We start from the raw sequence: 16,245 nt of genomic DNA on the forward strand, positions 1-16,245 counted from the left end.
ACAAGTAAGTTAATTTACTTGTTAATCTGATACGCTCACTCTACAGGCCTTTATCTCCTGCGTTTGTGTCTTTATCTGTTGTTTGTTCTGCTGCTTTTGTCACAGTCAAGTTCGAACAAGTTATTTTTTGCATCTAAACTTTCTGTCTGTTTCTTTTCGTTCTGCATTTCTTTGCGAGCTGGTTGTCATTTCTCTCAGTGTAGAGTTTTAGAGCTGGGGGAGGGAATACAGGCTGAATGAATGAGTTTCTTTTAGAGGTTCGCTTCTTCCATCCCTCCCTTGTTTCCTCCCTCAAATTGCCACCTCTTTCTTACTCCCTCTCTCCATTTCCCTCCCTCTCAGTGAGAATTCCTCCGTACCTGTCTGAACAGGGAGAGTCGGACCGCTGTAGGGCAGAGGAAAGAAAGAAATAGAAAGAAAAGAAAGGGAATCAGGAGAAAGAAAGTAGGAGAAACAAAAGGCACATATTTAAAGAGCACGGAATAGAGGTGTGTTAGAGACAGTTTTGGAACGGACACAGAGCGAGAGACGAGTTTATCAAGGTCTCGAGGCTTCACATTTGCTTTTTTCCCTGCTCCCTGCTGGGCTGTTTTTCAACTTTCTGAGACCCGTGGCTATTTTGGTCCGTCAGTGTCGGAGTGGTTTGGGATGGATGCCATCATGCTGCAAGAAAAACTGGTGGAACGGCTGCTGTGCCCACGAGTGAGAACAGCCAGGCAGAAGGTAAAATAGTTGCATTTATTTGGGTAAAATAGACAAAAAGAGTGGAAAATTATCAGGAAAATTTCAAAATAATGAAAAATATAGAAACAGATTTCAGGATTACTTTACATATACATAAACAAGAAGCCCTATCACCTGTGGACTCACTGCCAGCATCTTTTGGTGCTATCTCTGCTTTTCTGTGGAGATGTGTGATACCTCCAGTGACAGATTTACTGCTGAGGTGAAGTGTTTTTATGATTACTCACTGATTTATCTACAGCTTTTCTCATTCTCACATCTCTGGCTTTCTGACAAGTGTGTCTGCCATGCACTGATTGCACCGCCTGTGGTTTTTGTGTGTGTTTTTGTAAATGCGATCCTCACCCGAGAAGGCTGTCGGAAATGCCTATGACAAGTTATGACAGCTTATAAGGGCTCTGACTGTTTGTTTGGCTCTGTGTTTGCAGAGTGAAAAAAGAGCTTTTCAGGTCTGTTGAATGTAGCTTCTGTCTGTGTGTGAATGCTCTCGACGGGCATCGAGTGCATATTTATATCTACACATGTCAACACGTACTGTCGGGTAAAGATGACGTTCTGCCAGATGCAGCAGAGAAAACCTGCAGGACTGAGAGCTACTGTGTGACACAGTGAGCGACTGGTATCCTGTGGCTCTCTTTGTGTGTTTATGTGAGAGTTTTAGTGGAAAATCTGAGACGCTGGTTTATTCTCAGCTGCTCGCAGTGGAATGCTGTGCACATGTTTTTCCATGCAGTTGTAGATTTTCTGTATTGTATTATATTTCTGTCTGTCTGGTGAGGTCATTTTTATTACATCAGGAGCTGATAGATACATTTAGTTTTCACATTAGAAAACATATAAGCACTATTACAGTTATTTGGTGTCTGCTTTGCTTATGATTTTTAAGCTGTTGGCTTTTGATGTTTTATTGTAGACCTGGAACAATTAGTCGACTGTTAAATTAGTCAAAATGTATTAGAAACTTTTTTGATCATCAGTTAATTGTTTAAATAATTTTTCAAGCAGAAATGTAAAACAGTCTCCGGTTCTAGTTTCTCAAATGTGATAATATGCTACTTTTGTTTGTCTTTTGCAGTGGTGGAAGAAGTACTCTGAACTTTTATTGTAAAACGTAAAAGTAGCAATACCACAGTTCAGAAATACAAGTTACAAGTTATAGTCCTGCATTCAAAATTTGACTTAAGTAAAAGTGCATTAGCTGCAAAAAATACTTAAACTACCTTAAGTAAAAGTACTCATTATTCAGAGTGGCCCATATCAGAATAATGTGTATTATAATATTGCATTGTGCAACTTTATACAATAAAGGGTTATACGTATAGGACACCTACTAAGTAGGCTAGTTCTGGTCAAACTGTCTGTTCACAGTTCTAAATTAATGCCCTGAATAAAAAGACAAAAAAGAAAAACAGAATATCTTGTTAACAACACTGTCTAGTCCTTCAGTGCCTTGTTCTCTGAACACCACAGGATAGCACTAACACACAAGCTGCAAGAATTATTTTACAGCGATCATCTCTCATCCCATTCACTGTTCACATAATGTGACTGCAATGTTGCTGCAATTAACAATTATGTTCATTACTGATCCATCTGTTGAATATTTTCTCTGCTAAAGGATTAACTGTTTTGACTAAAAATTTCAGAAAATAGTGAAAAATGGCTGTCAAAATGTCCCCTGACTTGTTTTGTCCGACCAACAGTCCAAAACCCAAAGATGTTCAATTAACTATCACATTTATAGAATTTAATCTTCACAGATGCGAAGCTGTAACAAGAACATTTTGATTGTAAAATGAAACAATTACCGGTAATCGATTATCAAATTAGCTGCCAATTATTTTTCTATCAACTGATTGTTTGACTAGTTGTTTTAGCTCTACAATGATTTTCAGATACATTGATAATAAAAAAAAATCATTAGTTGCAGCACTATGATTTGATACTTTCCTCCTCAAAGCATGACTTCAAACTAAACACCTCCTTCTTTTGTGTCTCTTCTTTTTCTGTCCCAGGAGAAACAGTATGTGGGTTTTGCAACTCTGCCCAACCAGGTCCACAGGAAGTCGGTGAAGAAAGGCTTCGATTTCACACTGATGGTGGCAGGTCAGTTTGTTGTCAAAGATACAAACATGACAGAAAACCTACTTGTACACCTAGCTAATTTACCTAATAAATCGGCTTCTTAGTTTATTTGTAAATTGTAAACATTGTGACCTTCTGTCCGTCTGTCTGTCTGTCTGTCTGTCTGTCTGTCTGTCCGTCCGTCTGTCTGTCTGTGCAGGAGAGTCTGGTATGGGTAAATCCACCCTGGTCAACAGCCTGTTCCTCACAGACCTCTACAAAGACAGGAAGTTACTGAATGCTGAAGGTGAGTCTTTATGATGTATTATCTCTCTGCACCAGTCATAATGAACGCACTGCTCTGGTATTATAGTAAACCAGACCACCGTTTGTCTAACATTTAACTTTGTCACTCAGCACCACTGAAGAAGTCCAGTTTAGTTTGTACATTTTCTAATTGATTAACTGGCAATTAATCTGCAGACAACCCACACCAGTAAAACTTCATAAATGTCTCAGTTAGTAAGGCCTTTAGTAAACCTGTTACTAGGATACATCTGTGGCCAATCCTTTGTGAATGTAGTTATGACTTTGTTTTTATAGAGGTAGTAATATTCATGCAGTTTAGAGTGAGGGAAATATCCGATTATCCAATGTAACCAAAGCTACTCAGTTATTTAGTCTGACATTTCTAGTTAATTATTTTGTAATATATTGTGTGATCTTTGGGAAATGTAATTTAAAATTTCCCCCGTTTACAATGTAATAACAGATTAGATGTGTTAGCAAGATAACGTTGGTTTTATCAAGTAGTTCAGTTAGCTATGCAATAGTTACACCAGGCACTTCATGGGTGTAAATATTTAGTGACACCTAATCTCTACATAAGAGGTAGTAGTTTAGTTAAGTGTAACAGGTTTCAACTCAGGACCAGCTGGTGCACCCTGCTCTAGAGCACCAAATATCTATCAATTTCTTGCTGAAAATAGTCCCCAACAAATGCACTATTTAGTCTTTTAAAAGAATTAAATATATTAATTACCTGTTTGGTAAAGATTTGTAGTGTAGTATTGAAAAGGTCTTTTCATGGGATTTGTTCAAAACCCTTATCCTTTATGCCAGATGCATTTGTAAAGCAGCTTTGTAATAAGTTTAATAATGTCTATCAATCGTGTCACTATCGCTGAGGGCACACCCCTCAATTACTCTATCAGGGCTTATGTTGCACCATTCCCTGTCATGTTCCACTTTATCCCTGACATGCTGTTTCAGCTGCTTCACCTCATTTTCTCCCCGTCTCCTTCTCTGTGTGGGTGCTTTGCAGAGCGTATCAACCAAACTGTGGAGATCATAAAACACACTGTAGACATTGAGGAGAAAGGAGTCAAGCTCAAGCTGACCATCGTCGACACGCCGGGGTTCGGAGACGCAGTCAACAACAACGAGTGGTGAGCTGAAAGACCTGCTGCTCTGACATGTGCTCGATTTAGCCTGCACGCTTGAATTCACAATGCCTAGAGGAGCTGTTAATGTAGTCTTTGGTGTGTGTGTGTGTGTGTGTGTGTGTGTGTGTGTGTGTGTGTGTGTGTGTGTGTGTGTGTGTGTGTGTGTGTGTGTGTGTGTGTGTGTGTGTGTGTGTGTGTGTGTGTGTGTGTGTGTGTGTGTGTGTGTGTGTGTCCCGGTTAGCGCCAATCACAGACTACATAGATCAGCAGTTTGAGCAATACTTCAGGGATGAGAGCGGGCTGAACAGAAAAAACATTCAGGACAACCGAGTCCACTGCTGCCTTTACTTCATCCCTCCATTTGGGCACGGGTAAAAACAAACACACACACACACACACACACACACACACACACACGCACACACACACATAAAACAATGTTTAACGTCAGTGACCAAGTGGAATAATGTATCATGACAATTCCAAAATATTTTCTACCTGTTTTAATTTGAAAGACTTTACTCTTACTTCACTCTCATTCTCACTCTGGATTTCTCTCCACAGGCTGCGTCCTGTGGATGTTGAGTTCATGAAGGCTCTGCATGAAAAAGTGAACATAATTCCTCTCATTGCAAAAGCCGACTGCCTCACGCCCAACGAGATAAAAAAGCTCAAAGACAGAGTGAGTCCCATGACTGCAGCTCCACAGTGAATTCAGCATGTTTTACTGTATGCAGATTGTTCACTGTAACCATTAATCGGATGTATCTTTAGATACGAGAGGAAATAGACAAGTTTGGGATCAAAGTATACCAGTTCCCCGAATGTGACTCAGATGAGGATGAAGAGTTTAAACAACTTGACAAAGAGCTGAAGGTGAGTCAGTCAGAGACCTGTGGCAGAGTTCTGTTGGTTCACTGTTAAGTGGAAGTCACTGTAACATTGGCCACAGATTTAGGTCTTTTCACTTCTCTGGGGTGAAGGAAAACGCTTTCTCACTCAGTGTCCTAACCAGGATTAAGAGAACACAACCTCTCTCTGAAAATACTTACAAGACACCAAAAGAAATGTTTTTATATGTTATTTGTTCAGCTGTGTGGTCATATTTTCTTCTAAGTTTTATTTCCCAACATACAGGTCTAAATGCTGTTATAAAGCCATCATTTCACTACCAGGAATACAATTCTGTTGTGCAAATAGTACATTTCTTTATTTTGTTGGCTAAAGAGTAGTTCAAAATAAATATATTGAGTCTAAAAATACTGCAATCAGCTGATTAAACACACTTCTGCTGGGGGCTAAAACCTCACTGTTCTCAATGGAAGCTACAGCCCTTCCTCACTTACCTCCTCGTGGGATGTCCAGTCTTCCAGCAGTCCCGATAATATCAGTTTTATGTACCAAGGTTTTGAGAGGTCTGACTTAATCTTCACTTACAGTGGAAGTGATGGGTGGTGATGGCGCAGTGGATATGACACATACCTTTGGTGTGGGAAATCTGGGTTCATTTCCCACTGCGATACATCAACCACTGTGTCCCTGAGCAAGACACTTAACCCATAGTTGCTCCAGAGGCGTGCACCCTCTGACATACAGTGCCTTGCGAAAGTATTCGGCCCCCTTGAACGTTTCGACCTTTTGCCACATTTCAGGCCTCAAACATAAAGATATAAAACTGTAATTTTTTGTGAAGAATCAACAACAAGTGGGTCCCAATTATGAAGTGGAACGAAATTCATTGGCTATTTCAAACTTTTTTAACAAATAAAAAACTGAAAAAGTGGGCGTGCAAAATTATTCAGCCCCTTTACTTTCAGTGCAGCAAACTCTCCTCAGAAGTTCAGTGAGGATCTCTGAATGATCCAATGTTGACCTAAATGACTAATGATGATAAATAGAATCCAGCTGTGTGTAATCAAGTCTCCGTATAAATGCACCTGCTCTGTGATAGTCTCAGAGGTCCGTGTAAAGCGCAGAGAGCATCATGAAGAACAAGGAACACACCAGGCAGGTCCGAGATACTGTTGTGAAGAAGTTTAAAGCCGGATTTGGATACAAAAAGATTTCCCAAGCTTTAAACATCCCAAGGAGCACTGTGCAAGCGATAATATTGAAATGGAAGGAGTATCAGACCACTACAAATCTACGAAGACCCGGCCGTCCCTCTAAACTTTCAGCTCATACAATGAGAAGACTGATCAGATATGCAGCCAAGAGGCCCATGATCACTCTGGATGAACTGCAGAGATCTACAGCTGAGGTGGGAGACTCTGTCCATAGGACAACAATCAGTCGTATACTGCACAAATCCCCTCTGGCCTTTATGGAAGAGTGGCAAGAAGAAAGCCATTTCTTAAAGATATCCATAAAAAGTGTCGTTTAAAGTTTGCCAAAAGCCACCTGGGAGACACACCAAACATGTGGAAGAAGGTGCTGTGGTCAGATGAAACCAAAATCAAACTTTTGGCAACAATGCAAAACGTTATGTTTGGCGTAAAAGCAACACAGCTCATCACCCTGAACACACCATCCCCACTGTCAAACATGGTGGTGGCAGCATCATGGTTTGGGCCTGCTTTTCTTCAGCAGGGACAGGGAAGATGGTTAAAATTGATGGGAAGATGGATGGAGCCAAATACATTCTGGAAGAAAACCTGATGGAGTCTGCAAAAGACCTGAGACTGGGGCGGAGATTTGTCTTCCAACAAGACAATGATCCAAAACATAAAGCAAAAATCTACAATGGAATGGTTCACAAATAAACATATCCAGGTGTTAGAATGGCCAAGTCAAAGTCCAGACCTGAATCCAATCGAGAATCTGTGGAAAGAACTGAAAACTGCTGTTCACAAACGCTCTCCATCCAACCTCACTGAGTTCGAGCTGTTTGGCAAGGAGGAATTGGCAAAAATGTCAGTCTCCGATGTGCAAAACTGATAGAGACATACCCCAAGCGACTTACAGCTGTATCGCAGCAAAAGGTGGCGCTACAAAGTATTAACTTAAGGGGGCTGAATAATTTTGCACGCCCAATATTTCAGTTTTTTATTTGTTTAAAAGGTTTGAAATATCCAATAAATTTCGTTCCACTTCATGATTGTGTCCCACTTGTTGTTGATTCTTCACAAAAAATTACAGTTTTATATCTTTATGTTTGAGGCCTGAAATGTGGCAAAAGGTCGAAAAGTTCAAGGGGGCCGAATACTTTCGCAAGGCACTGTATATAGCAATTGTAAGTTGCTTTGGATAAACGCATCAGCTGAATGAAGTTCAGTTTTTGGTCCTCAAAGCACTGAAACATCCCATTTGAGAGACCTAACAGCAACATACTGTATCTGTCCAGAAACTGTTTTCTCAGGAATTACTTTGTAGCAACAGGAGAGGTCTGTGGACTGAGTGTTGGAAAAAAGACAGTGCTTTTTAAAAGTGATTTTTTTTAGTGCTACAAACACCACAAACAAAGAGAAATCTCAAGACACATACCTCATAACCTTGGCAGTGGGCACATAAAACTATCTGCATGGCTAGATCACACAGTTTGACTTGTCAAACAGGTGTAACAAGTGACTGCTTTGCATTGTGATAACTGCAGCCACGGAGCCATTGTTAATGTTGTGACATGAATCCACTGATCAGCTGGGAAAATATGTGCAAGAAAAATAAACAATTATTACGTGTCTCAACAATTACAGTCACGCCTCTCTGAAGCCGCTCAGTAAGCTTTTGTGAATGTGTATAACTCTGAATATGAACCAGGGCGCAGCTTACTCAGTCAGCTCTCCCTGGATAGATCAGGGTAAGAAAAACAAACCCACCCTCATGTCTCTGTGTGCAGGAGTGCACCCCGTTCGCTGTGATCGGTAGTAACACAGTGGTGGAAGCTCGAGGGCAGAGAGTGAGAGGGAGACTGTACCCCTGGGGAATTGTTGAAGGTATGTTTGTATGTTCACTCTCTGTGCAGCTGTCATCAGCCTGCATCACAGTTTGAATGGCATCATTTTTTAGAGATTATTAATTGATTTTAAGTATTTCTTTTCTCAGTGGAGAACCAGTCGCACTGTGACTTTGTGAAACTGAGGAACATGCTGATTCGTTCACACATGCACGACCTCAAAGACGTGACCTGCGACGTCCACTACGAAAACTACAGAGCGCAGTGCATACAGGAGATGACCAGGTATGTGGAGACGTGAGAGAGAGGATGTTTTGTAAGTATCTCAGATAACTGCAGATGTTTACAGATTTCAGTACAGTTTTGTCTGCTTCACCTCTTCTTCTTCTTCTTCTTCTTCTTCTTCTTCTTCTTCTTCTTCCTTCTTCTTCTTCTTCTTCTTCTTCTTCTTCTTCTTCTTCTTTTTCTCCCCAGTAAACTGGCTCAGGACAACCGTATGGAGAGTCCCATACCCATCCTGCCGCTGTCCACCCCGGATGCGGAGACTGAGAAACTAATCAAAATGAAAGATGAAGAGGTATGTGTTTTGATTTCAGTTTGAAGATGTTCTATTTTTCATGAATGTATCCCAGATGAGTTACAGGTCTCACTGGAGGGGTAATATGATTTCCCTGTCTCAGTACAAGATGGCCGCTAACTTAACTGTGAAATGATTGCATGAAACTCAATCCCGACTGAGGGAATAGTTCATTTAACTTTTACAGCCATTTAAAGATCCAACTAGTAACATGTTATGTGACTAAAAGGCTGTTACTTGAAATTAATGACTTAAGTTCATTAAACTTATTTTCTCTAAAGCCATATCACATCATCATTTTAAATTAGAACTACTAATACGTAAACTGTTCTGTGCTACTTCAATACTTTATATTCAAAAGAGAGTGGGTTAACTCATTTTATAGTGTTTTACTATTATTCATTTCTAAAAAATAAAAAAATTATATGCATAATTATATCTAAAAAACACTTTTATATATTCACATATTGTTGTCACTGCTACAGATATGTACATACCGCATACAATTCAATTCAATTTTATTTATAGTATTAAATCATAACAAGAGTTATCTCAAGACACTTTACAGATAGAGTAGACCCAACAATTCCAGTAATTCCCCCAAGAGCAATTATTTGGTGCAACAGTGATGAGGAAAAACTTCCTTATAGGCAGAAACCTCAGACAGACCCAGGCTCTTGGTGGGCAGACATCTGCCGGTGCCGGTTGGGGGTATGATGAACAGTGGCAATTATAGTAACAATAAAGATAATGGAACTATGAGAAATAATAGTTGTAGCAGTTCAGGGCGTAGCAGGGCGTAGTAGGGCACAGCAGGGCGTAGTAGGGCGTACAGAACTGATTAGTGTGGCTAAAACTACAAATATGTTGCAGAACATCTACTAAAAATGAACAGCCTGGTGTGGCAAATACTTGTAAATTCGCATACAACTATTATCAAAGTAGTGTTCAATGTTAAAAAACAATGAAAGAAATACACCCTGTCAGTCATTAACCTGAACAACTCAAAACAATTACACAATCTGAAATGTCAACATCATCAAAGTCAGTCTTGTACATGTGCTTTTACAGTACACATACACACAATACCTCTTTATATTGATATATATCAAATTGTTTCTCCATTTCAAAGTATATTGTTCTTTTCTCTACCTATTATTATACCATTGTGAATCCAACAGATTCTGCTACATCTTTGGACTTACTTAATATGTATAATTTGGGACTAAAATCCAACCTCTCATCAATAAAATCCTGACTGAAATTATGTATTTAGTGCCAGTATTATTGGTCAGCCCCAAAATATGTGTCCCTGCCATATATTTAAAATCCACAGCAGTGATTATTATCTTTAAGCCAGTCTGTATGAACTTTAATCTATTTTAGAATTAAACACACACTGGCATTAGATACAGGATTTATTTATGAGTTTAACCAAACATCCTCTCTGTCTGCAGCTGAAGAGGATGCAGGAGATGCTGAATAAGATGCAGCAGCAGATGCACGACAAAGACTAGTCTCACCGGAGCAGAGCTGGGCTGCAGCGCCACCTGCTGTTTCTCCCCTGACCGACAGTGAGACCTTCAGACATTGAACATGGATATCGCGTGTTAGTGGCAACTCTGGCTGTACATTTATCCTCAGTTTGGTGCTTTGTATAGTTTGTCTGCCTGGACGGTTGTTTGTCAGAGCATTTTTTTTTGTCTCTGAAACCATCTGTTTGCCCAATTTGAGCCCCTCGCTGTGGTTTAACAGTCTTAACATATATAATATAAATGCGTAATTTAAATTACTACTCAGTGTGTCTAATTTATAAATGCAATGCTAAACTTTTTGGATATTTTGTCAGGGTATGATGTGTACAAGATGTTTTGTAAAGAAATTTAGTTTGTTGGTAATGTTAAGATTTGATGGATATTGTTTTTTATTATGTGTTTGTGAGTTTGTGTTTGGGTGCGTGAGTGTTTGTATTTCATGACATTTCCTCCAGGTATCCGTCCATAAAACTCCATTTTATTCACAGTGACTATCCTTTTTTTAATCCAACTTTTGCTCTTATTAATTTGCTCTCTGATTGTCATAAATACCTTCATGTGACATTTTTTCCACATATGGCAAGTCAAAATATTCTCTCCCAGCAGTTTTATATGTGCTGGCTGAGCTGAAAATGCACTTATTGCCAGTGGTTAACTGTGAATGGCGATCCTTTGACATAATGTGAGGGTCAGTGCGTGCAGGGTGCATGTACAGGCATGCTGCCATTACTCATATACGCTAAATGCTGTGGGCCTATTTTTACTCCTTTATAGCCGATGCCCTCTGCTTGTATTAAATGCATCATGATCTACAGTATGTTGCCGCTGCGGTAAAAATAGATAAATAATGAGGAGTGGATACTGTGTCCATGCTTCGGTTTTAAATGTCTCTTTGGAAGTGAGGTGTGTGTGTGTGTGTGTGTGTGTGTGTGTGTGTGTGTGTGTGTGTGTGTGTGTGTGTGTGTGTGTGTGTGTGTGTGTGTGTGTGTGTGTGTGTGTGTGTGTGTGTGTGTGTGTGTGTGTGTGTGTGTGTGTGTGTGTGTGTGTGTGTGTGTGTGCTGAGGAACGTACTTATTCTGCCTGAAAGCTGAGCTCAGCCTGTGCCCCATTTATAAAAGTGTGACAAATAAACTCTTATTTCTCGTCGCTCTGCATAATTTCTCTGAATATTACAGAGTTGTACATTAAGGTCCAGTAAGCGCAGCTTTGACTTCCGGCTGTCACTCTCAACGGCAGCGCTCAGAGCTGGAGCTGCTGCAGGAAAACATTATCTGCTGATTCATGTTTATCTCCTGAAGCCATTCTTCCTCTGCACTGCACACAACGTCTTCTCCCTGCCAATCAGAGCAGACACAAGCCGACATAACATTAGTATGAATGATAGAAATATCTGTATTTTCTTTAGGAGGACTTTGACACATCCGTGTTTGTTTTATATGTAAGATTCATTGGTGGAATGAGCACTCACATACACTCACCTAAAGGATTATTAGGAACACCATACTAATACTGTGTTTGACCCTATCCTATCAATATGGGCCAAAATGTCTACAGAATGCTTCCAGCATCTTGTTGAATCAATGACACAAAGAATGAAGGCAGTTCTGAAGGAGAAAGGGATCCCCCACACCATTACACCCCCACCACCACCAGCCTGCCCAGTGGTAACAGGGCATGACGGATTCACGTTCTCATTCTGTTTTCGCCAAATTCTGACTCTACCATCTGAATGTCTCAACAGAAATCGAGACTCATCAGACCAGGGAACATTTTTCCAGTCTTCAACTGTCCAATTTTGGTGAGCTTCGTGCAAATTTTTGTAGTGCATTTTCTATTTTCCTATTTTTAGTGGAGATGAGTGGTACCCGGTGGGGTCTTCTGCTGGTGTAGCCCATCCGCCTCAAGGTTGTGCGTGTTGTGGCTTCACAAATGCTTTGCTGCGTTCTTCGGTTGTAACGAGTGGTTATTTGAGTCAAACTTGATCTTCTATCAGCTTGAATCAGTCGGCCCATTCTCCTTTGACCTCTAGCATCAACAAGGCATTTTCGCCTCCCAGGACTGCAGCATACTGGATGTTTTTCCTTTTTCAGACCATTCTTTGTAAACCCTAGAAATGGTTGTGTGTGAAAATCCCAGTAACTGAGCAGATTGTGAAATACTCAGACCAGCCCGTCTGGCACCAACAACCATGCCACGCTCAAAGTTGCTTAGATCACCTTTCTTTCCCATTCTGACATTCAGTTTGGAGTTCAGGGGATTGTCTAGACCTGGACCACGACCATGTGATTGGTTGATTAGATCATTTCGTTAACGTGAAATTTAACAGGTGTTCCTAATAATCCTTTAGGTGAGTGTATTTTACTTAGTAAAATGAATACCACAGTGTAGAAATATTCTGTTACAAGTAAAAGTCCTGCATTCAAAATCATACTTAAGTAAAAGTACAAAGCATCAAAACCGTCAAAATATACTTAAAATACTGAAAGTAAAAGTACTCATTATGCAAGATGGGCCATTTCAAAATGTATATAATATAGATTGTATCACTGGATTATACTAATTGATGCATCACTACATCACTAATGTAGCAGCAAGTAAATGTGGGGCTAATTTTAAGTACTTTATATACTGTTAGGTAGCTTGTGAATTCCCCCTCTGAGATCAATACACTTATATTATTCTATTGTATTACCTCATAATTTATTCATTAATTGTATGTTATTAATCTGAATATGCAAAGTAACTAAAGTTATCAAATAAATGTAGTGGTGTGTGTGGCCGGGTTGGCTCAGTTGGTAGAGCAGGAGCACATATACTCAGAGGTTTATACCTCAATGCAGAGGTCCAGGGTTCGAGTCCGACCTGTGATGGTTTTCTGCATGTCTTCTCTCTCTTCCTTTTCTCACTTAGCTGTCCTATCCATTAAAAAAGTGTGGAAAAGCCCAAAAAATAATCTTAAAAACAATGTAGTGGAGTAAAAAGTAAAAATTTTGCTTCTGAATTGTGGTAGAGTAAACTAGCAATTAATTAAAAAGTATGTATATTTTGTAAGCGTAATAATTGAGCACTGTCTTTATTTAACTTTTAGTAAGTAAACAATTATTTCCAGAGAACTTCCAACAATATAAATGTATTAGAAGTGAAGGATCCCTAAGATAAAGAGTTACTGAGATACTTCATGTCCTGTTAGACATCTGTGCTTGTGCGTGTGTGTGTGTCATATTTGTAAGTGGTCTTTATCAGTGTGGGCCAGCTGGTAGTAACACACACACTCGGCCTCTCAGAGAAGAGAAACACACGTCTTCTAAAGACACGCAGCACTGAAGGTAAATTACTCTCCTCAGATCTTATTAGACTTTTTTGTTCTGTAACTCTCTTTTACATTATTAACATTTAGACATTGATTCCTGGCCCATCGCTCTGTTTCTTGCTCTCAAAATATCAAAGCAATTAGAAAGTTATCAAGTTGGTGTGTGAAGTTCAGTTTGGCAGAAGTACTCTGTTTTTAAAAGCATGAAAGAAGCTTGTAAAACATACATTTCAAAGTTGTTTTATTTTAATGTAGTATCAAACTAGCAGACATGATGTACAGGTAGTGCACTGGATAACAAAACATTGTAAAATGTATTAATCTTAGTTATATCAATACATAATATGTTAATACTATGTTTTGTATGTGGTACATTAGTAAATTGTAACATGTAGGCTACGTTTTCGGTACTAACGTGTTCCAAACTGTTTTAGATTACTCAGTACATCACATGTATAGTACCACATTTTTAATTGTTTAAATGTGTATGAAATTCACCATACATAGGCTATTATATTAATTTAAGACAAATTGCACAAACAGTGTCTGATCATATACAAAGTACACAAAGTGCACACTCCAACAGCACTTAAATGTGCATCAAATTAAAAACGTAAATTGTATTAAGATGGTAATTACTGCAGCACTCTTGTTGGATTGCATTCATTTTTATGTTCTGATCATTTTAAATCCAAACAGCTCTTGAAAATTCATTCATTCATTTTTTTCTCTCTTTTCTTTTCTTTATTTTTCTTCTTTTTTTGTCCTGTCCTGTCCTCTCCTCTCCTCTCCTCTCCTCTCCTCTCCTCTCCTCTCCTCTCCTCTCCTCTCTCTCCTCTCCTCTCCTCTCCTCTCCTCTCCTCTCAGTGATTGGTAACCATGAAGGGGCTTCTGTTCCTGTGTCTGCTCCCCTTGTTTGGAGCTCAAAGGTCATCAGCATGCCCCCACCTTTGTTCCTGTCATGGCAGTCAGGTGGACTGCAGCAGCAAGTCTCTCACCTCCTCCTCGCTGCCCACCAGTTTCCCTGCAGGAACCACCTCCCTCCTTCTCCACAACAACCGGCTGACGAGCCTCCCCAATGGGCTCCTGGATGACTTGACCTCCCTCCAGTCTGTCTCCCTTCATGGTAACCCCTGGGATTGTGACTGTGGCATCCTCTACCTGCGAGCCTGGCTACTGCGTCAGCCTGCCACCCTCACATCACACCTGGGCGCCAACTGCAGCTTCCCTCCTGGCCTGAGAGGGCGGCTGGTGGTGTATTTAACAGAGAAGGAGGTCCTGGATACCTGCCATTACTGGTACTGTGACTTGGCTCTGGCCTCGCAGGTGTGTCTGTTTGTGTTTGTTGTGGTGCAGGCGGCTCTGCTGGTGGCTCTCATCGTATTCCTGAGGAGGTTCGAGAGGCTGTCCAAAGAGGCAAGGAGAACCACGGAGGAGAGCTTCACAGCAGGGGAGAGTCTGAGGGACAATGAGTACGCTCCTTTGAAGGACAGCAGCATCTGAGATGGAGCTGTAATGATTTTTAGATACAAAAGAAGAAAAAGAAGAGCTGTTGTTATTTGCACATTGGAGAGAAAATGTCTCTCACATGCTTTCATGTTTCGGACTATAAATAAATAAATAAATAAATAAAAGTTCATTTTTATGCACAATCAGGTGACAAATTAAAGGAAAACCCTGAATAAATGAGTAGAGAAAGAATAAATGCAGATGCTTACAAACAGGGAACCAGTGGACAGGTTTGAGAAGTATGTAAATAATAATGTATCAAATCGTACAAACTGAGCACCTATAGGAGATTTGTGATGGCCCAACACCTCACTAAGACAGTTTATGTTGGTTTTTCTTTTAATTTGTCAGCCATCTGTTTAACACCATAGAATAAACTAAAAGAAAAGATAGATTAAACGTAACATACATTAGAGCCTGTCCAATATTGGAGTTTTGAGGCTGATGCCATTGTAGTTATTTGAGAGTAAAATTTCCAGTAACAATATACTGGATGGTATTCATTTTAATAACATTGACAGTTTTGGTAAGAATCCTTTCAATGTCGTTATTAAACAATTGTGACCCAAAATATGTACTGAGCTATTGAAAAATGAACTTGCCAGCGTTGTGTTGTGTAAAACTCTGTAAACTTCTATGAACACATCACTTTTTTACTTATCAGCCATACGTTCATACAGATTTATCTGTTTTCACATCAATTGATAATATTGCACATTGGTTGGCCTGCAATGCACATTTGTACTCATTACACTTGCTCACAATAACCTCTTTTTATGGACATGATAATGATGATCACATGAAGAAACGTCAAATTTCTATGTAAGGTTTGACAAGACAGATCCTTTCTGCCATGTGGTTGAAATATCAGATTTAAGTTTTCTATTTTCAAAGGCTCATGTGTTTGAAAACTAATAAATAAAAATGTGTTTTAGCACCTTGACATGCTTTATTTGTAATTGTGGTTTGAAGATGGTTATGTCTGAAGCGTACCTCCTATGGGGAGATTCTGAGGCTAACAAGTCATCGTTTGTTAATCAGAATTTTTTTTTAGTGTTTGTCCCACATACAATTTTAGACATTTGTTTTTTGGAACTGTATTCTGATTTTATAAATACAAAACAAATGTTACAGATTAAATAAAAATGATACTCACATTGTATGGCAAA

General features: G+C 39.6%; 2 protein-coding genes across 2 annotated transcripts; both read left to right on the forward strand.

Annotated features, from left to right (window-relative positions):
• Nucleotides 1–326: 326 nt before the first annotated feature.
• sept5a (septin 5a) lies at nt 327–11,403 on the forward strand. Its single transcript, XM_039804406.1, has 12 exons — nt 327–723; nt 2,760–2,850; nt 3,029–3,115; nt 4,133–4,253; nt 4,344–4,351; nt 4,495–4,624; nt 4,818–4,935; nt 5,028–5,129; nt 8,089–8,185; nt 8,295–8,430; nt 8,620–8,722; nt 10,180–11,403. Exons 1-12 carry the CDS (start codon nt 649–651, stop codon nt 10,237–10,239), a joined length of 1,128 nt encoding a protein of 375 aa, XP_039660340.1. The 5' UTR covers nt 327–648; the 3' UTR covers nt 10,240–11,403.
• A 2,071-nt stretch (nt 11,404–13,474) lies between these two features.
• gp1bb (glycoprotein Ib platelet subunit beta) lies at nt 13,475–16,019 on the forward strand. The gene is made up of 2 exons (XM_039804407.1): nt 13,475–13,583; nt 14,435–16,019. The coding sequence occupies exon 2, from the start codon at nt 14,447–14,449 to the stop codon at nt 15,068–15,070; it is 624 nt and encodes a 207-aa protein (XP_039660341.1). The 5' UTR covers nt 13,475–13,583; nt 14,435–14,446; the 3' UTR covers nt 15,071–16,019.
• The last annotated feature ends 226 nt before the right edge of the window (nt 16,020–16,245 follow it).

This window comes from Perca fluviatilis, chromosome 6, assembly GCF_010015445.1.
Source record: "Perca fluviatilis chromosome 6, GENO_Pfluv_1.0, whole genome shotgun sequence".
Lineage (NCBI taxonomy): Eukaryota > Metazoa > Chordata > Actinopteri > Perciformes > Percidae > Perca > Perca fluviatilis.